At 32.8% G+C, this 6,824-nt stretch overlaps 1 protein-coding gene across 1 annotated transcript; it reads left to right on the forward strand.

Annotated features, from left to right (window-relative positions):
- Nucleotides 1–445: 445 nt before the first annotated feature.
- On the forward strand, nucleotides 446–5,467 carry LOC109827507 (beta-galactosidase 1-like). The gene is made up of 19 exons (XM_020394517.1): nucleotides 446–610; nucleotides 874–969; nucleotides 1,061–1,173; nucleotides 1,258–1,324; nucleotides 1,414–1,506; nucleotides 1,591–1,734; nucleotides 1,895–1,983; nucleotides 2,076–2,181; nucleotides 2,273–2,360; nucleotides 2,443–2,561; nucleotides 2,646–2,810; nucleotides 2,897–3,090; nucleotides 3,184–3,272; nucleotides 3,353–3,462; nucleotides 3,555–3,665; nucleotides 3,747–3,848; nucleotides 4,303–4,514; nucleotides 4,830–5,106; nucleotides 5,192–5,467. The coding sequence occupies exons 1-19, from the start codon at nucleotides 449–451 to the stop codon at nucleotides 5,306–5,308; spliced, it is 2,454 nt and encodes an 817-aa protein (XP_020250106.1). The 5' UTR covers nucleotides 446–448; the 3' UTR covers nucleotides 5,309–5,467.
- The last annotated feature ends 1,357 nt before the right edge of the window (nucleotides 5,468–6,824 follow it).

Genomic DNA, 6,824 nt, shown 5'->3' on the forward strand with positions numbered 1-6,824 from the left:
ATTACTTAAGATTTAGTTTCAAACTCACCTTAATCAAATAGATAGGAACAAATGCGGCCTATCAATATAATCCCAACTGATAACTAAACTTATCCAATTTTATGTGAATTAACCTTTATCCTTTGTACGGGAAAGATTTGTTAAGAAGTTTATATCTAGTAAAAATACTGCGCAAGTATGATGATAAAAGGAGAAAAAATTAAAACTATATTCGTGTATGTTAAGAACTTAACAAATAGTTAGTTAATTTCATATTTTAGATAGTTATGACCCAATCCAGTATAACTACTATTATATTTCCGAATGATTAATGATTTTAGTTAGAGAAAGAGTGGTCTCGTATTTCGATCATATTGAATAAGTAGTTAAGATTATACTGTTGCCAAAATGTCTATATATATATACATAGCCAATACCTTAAGAAGAGTGCAAAACTTGAGATTAAACTATGGCTCTCTCAAGATTATTTTTCTTCATATTTGCAATCTTAGCTTCTTTCTCTTTGTTGAATGCAACAGATGTTTCTCATGACGGAAGAGCCATAAAAATTGATGGCCAGAGAAAAATTTTGATTTCTGGTTCTATTCATTACCCAAGGAGTACTCCTCAAGTAATTCCTTTTCATATTTACACTTTTTCTTTCTATAGTTTGCTTTCAAGTGGTTCAAATTTCATATATATTTTAAATATTTTTTATGTTTCTTAATGTTTTTTTAATAAAATATTTCGGTGGAATGTATAATAATTGAAAATTGGATTATTTTCATACGCTTGACGATATCAATTTTTTAAAGCAACTTATAATATATATTTTGCACATTATGTATTGTATTAAACATCGGGAATAATAATTTTTGTAATTTAAATTTTCAGATGTGGCCAGACTTGATTGCAAAAGCGAAAGAAGGTGGACTTGATGCAATTGAAACCTATGTATTTTGGAATGCTCATGAGCCTCAACGCGGCCAGGTTTTTCCGTTTATTTATATTTGTGGTAAATAGCTTTAATTTTTTGATTAAAATAAGTATTAATAAATGTTGATATGTTTTCATTTTTCAGTACAATTTTGATGGCAACTTGAACATCATTAGATTTCTCAAGGAAATCAAGAATGCCGGAATGTATGCAATTTTGCGTATTGGTCCTTATGTTTGTGCTGAATGGAATCATGGGTAATGTCAAAATTATATAATCATTTTTATATAATTATCATTATTATAAGTTTTTTGAATTATGTTAATTTTTCCCATTTTCAGAGGACTTCCTGCATGGTTGCAACAAATACCTGGAATGCAGTTCAGGACTGATAACCAGCCATTTAAGGTAAAAATAATTTTTTAAATATTTTTTATTATTGAATTAGCTATTTTTACTCCAATTTTTTATGATTCCCCAATATTTTTATCTCGCAGGATGAAATGCAAAAGTTCGTCACTAAAATTGTAGACATGGTTAAAATAGAAAGCCTTTTGGCACCACAAGGAGGGCCTATCATTCTCACTCAAGTATGAAACATGTAAAAGAAACAAACTACTTTATTTCGTTTTTAGATAATATTATTCTGATTTTTTTAATTTTTTTAAAAATAGATTGAGAACGAGTATGGTAATGTTGAAAAACCCTTTAAAGATGCTGGAAAAAGATACATTTTGTGGAGTGCACAAATGGCAGAAGCTCTCAATGTTGGTGTACCATGGATTATGTGTCAACAAGATGATGCTCCTCAACCAATGGTATTTAAAGCTCTCAATGTTGGTGTACCATGGATTATGTGTCAACAAGATGATGCTCCTCAACCAATGGTATTTAAATTTTTTTATTACAGTAAAATTACTTTTTTAATCTACTTTAATATTTTTTGAGGGAAACTTATATTTTTATTTGGTTTATCAGATAAATACTTGCAATGGTTTTTATTGTGATAGCTTCAAGCCAAACAATGAAACGAGTCCTAAGATGTGGACAGAAAATTGGACTGGCTGGTGGGTATTTTTCTAAATTTTTTTTTTACATTATTATTTTTTATTTTTTTCTGTATTTATATTATACTTTTGATGATCATACGTATTCACAGGTTTAAAAGTTGGGATTCACCAGATCCTCACAGGCCCGCAGAGGATGTAGCTTTTGCTGTTGCTCGATTTTTCCAAAGAGGAGGAACACTGCAAAACTACTACATGGTTAATTTTTGTAATAAATATATTACATATCTTGATTAACCTTGATAAATATTTATTTTGTCATTTTGTGATTTTTTTTTTTAAAATCTAGTATCATGGAGGGACCAATTTTGGGCGATCAGCAGGAGGTCCTTACATTGTAACTTCTTATGATTATGATGCTCCTCTTAATGAATTTGGTATATATCTTAAGTTTACTTTCCATTATAATGTATATTATTAATATTTATAACAATAACTTTCATTTTTTTTCTTTAATAGGAAATCTTAATCAACCGAAATGGGGTCATCTAAAGCAACTCCATTCATCCATCAAATTGATTCAGGATGCCCTTCTTTTTGGAGACGTGAATGAAACAAGCCTTGGCAACGGAATCACTGTAAACTACTAATACCAAGTTCTTTATGTTTAATTTTTGGTATTCATTGGCATTTATTCTGACTATGTGTTTTGTTGATTTTAGACAACAAAATATTCTGGCAACAATATCACATCTGCTTGTTTCTTGAGCAATGAAAATTCTACTGTCGACTCGACTATCAGTTTTGAAGGAAATAATTTTTTTGTGCCATCATGGTCTGTTAGCGTTCTTGCTAATTGCAGCCAAGAAATTTTCAACACTGCTAAGGTTTTAAGTTTTCCCTTTTTATATTTTCTTAAGTCTTAATCATATATATGATGATAATTTTGAAAGTTATTTCATTTTCTTGCCAGGTTGGGACACAGACTAATGTCATGGTCAAAAAGTCTAACTTAGCTCAGGATGTGGCTCAGTTAAAATGGCAGTGGAGGCCTGAAATCTTAGTGAATCAAGTACAAGGAAAGCATCCAATAAAACAAGCAAATGCACTCTTAGAGCAAGTTTCTGTTACTGCAGATGTTAGTGACTATTTGTGGTACATAACCAGGTAATTTTATTTTCATTGCATAAAAAAAAATCCAATTAGAATCTCTTTTTTTGTTATTATAGAAGTTTACAATAGATATTTCTTTGATTTCAGTGTGAATAATCTAACGCAAGGCAATATGACTCTTCGTGTTAATACGACTGGTCATGGTATTTATGTTTTCGTTAATGGAGTTCTTCAAGGTATTCAGTCTCTTCATATTTCAATGCGAATACATTTTTTAGAATAAAGTTATTCTAATTGGTTACATTTCCGTGTACAGGATCTCGGTATGCACTGACTGATCATTTCACTTACGTCTTTGAGACTCCTATTGCTGTTAACAATGGAACAAATATCATAGCTTTGCTTAGTGCAACTGTGGGTCTGAAGGTAATTAGTTGGTAAATAGTTTATTTCATTTGTTTTACACAAATAACCTATTTATCTGTTATAATTTTTGAAAATATTTCACTCTGTTGTAGAATTATGGTGCATTTTATGAGACTACTCCAACTGGGGTAGTTGGAGGTCCAGTTGAATTGATTTCAGGAAACACGACAACAGATTTATCGAACAGTCTATGGTCTTATATGGTATAAAATAAGAACCATTATGGTACTGTTATTTATATACCTAAGTTCTACGAGTTTTTGCTTATATTTTGTAATTTTCAGGTTGGCTTTGACGGTGAAGGAAGTCAATTGTACGTTGACGGCGAGGGCGTTAGATGGTATTCGCCAATGATTCCTATGAGCAGGCCCTTCACTTGGTACAAGGTATCAAACTAGAATTGATGCGTTCAATTTTAATTTTGAAATTATGTCTGTCAATTAGGGGACAAACAGATTGAATATTGGTTGGTATGATATTTACCCATCTTTTAAAGTTATATGGACACACAATGATGTATACATGAAATATCTATATCCAATCTTGATTGAACGAGAGGTGAACATATACAGAATATAACACAAGTGAGAGAAATGTTTAAGAGCCAAAAATAAATGATATGCAAAGTGTCTTATTTTTATTTTTATTTTTCAAATCAGAGAATATTAGAAGCTTCATATCTTCATTCGTATCCCACTAAAAATTAAAACTGACATCCATACAGCATTGTTCGTATAGCAACATGTCAACATCGGCATATGATCGAATATGGATATCCATATATTCACAGATATTTGCGCTCCAACTATTAATATTTGTTAATTTGTTTGCTTTGATCAGACCACATTCCAAGTCCCAGTGGGTTCGGATCCAGTAGTCGTTGACCTCCAAGGCATGGGCAAGGGGGTCGCTTGGATCAACGGAGAAAACATTGGAAGATATTGGACCAACATTATGGCAACTTCCAAGAATTGCACCCCGTGTGATTATAGAGGATCATTCAACGCTGGCCGAGCTTGCAACACTGGTTGCAATGAGATTGGACAAAGATGGTAAATTCAAAAATTAAAACATGTGGTTAATTACATATAGATCCCCATGAAGTATCGTCGTTTTGAACTTTCTACCCTAAATTTCATTGTCGCAAATAGACCCTCGGGTTATATTTTCTGACGCTTTTACCTTATACTCACTAATCTCACTAGACAGTAGGCAATATCTTCCAGAATTTCACCATCGACAAACAAAACTGAGTCAAAAAAGTGTAACCCAAGCACGGGGTCAACTTGCAACAAGAAACTACAGGGTGGTAAGTCTAAATAAAAATATGATATTCCATACGCATCTAATTCTTAAAACTTCCACAGGTATCATGTGCCTCGAGAATATTTGAAAGCAGGAGAAAGCAACACTTTGATTTTGTTCGAAGAGATTGGTGGCAATCCCGAGAACGTTAGTTTCCAAGGTGTAACCGTTGGTACCATTTGTGGCAGTGTAAACGAGAAGGAGACTTTGAATTTGACATGTGAAGGTGGGAAAATCTCTAGAATTGATTTTGCAAGTTTTGGCGACCCTAAAGGCACGTGCCAATCCTTTACCAAAGGAAGTTGTGAGGCTTCAGGGGCTTTGGATAGAATCCAACGGGTAAGTTTTTAAGGTTCTCTGTAGCTTCCTTGCTCTATTTTAAATGAATTATGTGCAACTTTTTTTTCCTTTGGTTTTATTTCAGGAATGTGTTGGAAATATGTCATGTTCGATACTGGCAGATGAGAGTTTGCTTGGAGTGTGCAGTCCATGTACTGGTAATGTGAGCAGGAGGCTCACCGTGCAAGCAACCTGTAGTTAGTGAGCTTTTGTTAGTTTATACTTTAGGATTTTAGGTGAGGCTAGTTTTGATAAATATTTATCTGAATAAAGTTTTGGTACTTTTTTTTTTAAGTAGTTGTATTAGGATGTGTAGTGAGAATGGTCACATTTTTTGCTATTGAGCTGAGTTCCCTATCTATTTCTTCCAGAAATTTTTGTTGCCAGAATGTTTTGAACAGAAAATATACGCAACATAAGCTTTGTTTAAAGAGATTGAACATCCAACTTATTGATTTTGTGATAGGATTGTTTGATGGCTGATGAATTCAGATGAAAATACCTGGAAATTTCTATGAAATTGAGCACCACCCTTTTATTTAACAAACTGATATATTCACTATCTAAACTTGTTATGCTGAATTGAAATCTGCAGTGAGAAAAGAACGTGATAGCAATTAGTTTCCTTTTTCCATTAAGCTGAGTTAGTTTTACGATAGTTTTGTTCTATAATTTGCAGCGACCTTATTAGTAAATTTCATTTACCAGGGAAGTTTCAGTAGTTTCACAAGAACATACCTGGCAGTTTCTACAAAATCGAACATAATGGTTTTATGTAACAAACTGATATACGCAGGGAAGTGCAACTCTATGAACTTGTTATGTTGATTGTCAACATGTGTGCTTCTCTCAGTCTCGGTATATATCAATCAAATATATTGAGATTTCATCATCTTTCATTTGTTGAAGTTTCAAGAATTTAAGGTCGTTTTTTTCAGTCATGAATCATGCATTCTGGTATATAATCTTGATTGATGTCTAACGTCCAAAAGATTATCACTACAAATGTATGAAAAAATCCTATGCAGCGTGCAGAAATTGAGCTCAGCCACAAGCACATAAATGTTGCGTGTTGGCAATTAATACATTGTAGAACTAACAGACAATTTTTGATGAAATATTTGTTAATTTTGTTGGGAAAATTGGGGTGATTGGTTAACCTTTTCCCCTTCCCCTGTAGATAAAATGGATTTATAAGGCAAATAACAATAAAATGACCTCAAGAGATAATCAACAGGACACCAATATTTTTAACGTGGAAAACCATTCATTTGAAGGCAGAAACCACGGAATCTAGTCTAGAAACAATTTTCACTATGAATATAATGGGTATACAATGTTTTCTCCGTAGACACTTGGATAGAGGTACACCAGTAACAAATATGGAAGAAAAGATTATTCTTTTCTACACCCGAGAAGGATGTTTGTGATTGGGTTTACTTTTGCTTGTTGCTCAGCTTCTTCTTTAGTCGGAGGTGTAGAATATTTATAGGAGAAGTAGGGTCATGGATAAACAATACGCTTCTGCAAAACCAGGTGAGGTATGATGCTAGCCCACAATGCTTGACAAATTCTCCCCTCACCTTCTTCATTTCACGTTTTGAACATTCATGTGAAATTTACACATCTTAGTCAACTCTCAATAAATGAAAGAGACCCACACAAAGAAAAAACATGTACGGTACAAATCCCTCCAAAAATAGAAGGGACCTATACAA

This window comes from Asparagus officinalis, unplaced genomic scaffold, assembly GCF_001876935.1.
Source record: "Asparagus officinalis unplaced genomic scaffold, Aspof.V1 AsparagusV1_Un271, whole genome shotgun sequence".
Classification (NCBI taxonomy): domain Eukaryota; kingdom Viridiplantae; phylum Streptophyta; class Magnoliopsida; order Asparagales; family Asparagaceae; genus Asparagus; species Asparagus officinalis.

What these genes read in the sequence shown, in the direction of transcription:
- LOC109827507 (XM_020394517.1), top strand. Translation starts at nt 449, where the DNA reads ATGGCTCTCTCAAGATTATTTTTCTTCATATTTGCAATCTTAGCTTCT. An exon ending in CACTGCAAAACTACTACATG is followed by an intron (nt 2,182 to 2,272) that starts GTTAATTTTTGT and finishes TTTAAAATCTAG; the next exon opens with TATCATGGAGGGACCAATTT. An exon ending in CGTTAATGGAGTTCTTCAAG is followed by an intron (nt 3,273 to 3,352) that starts GTATTCAGTCTC and finishes TTCCGTGTACAG; the next exon opens with GATCTCGGTATGCACTGACT.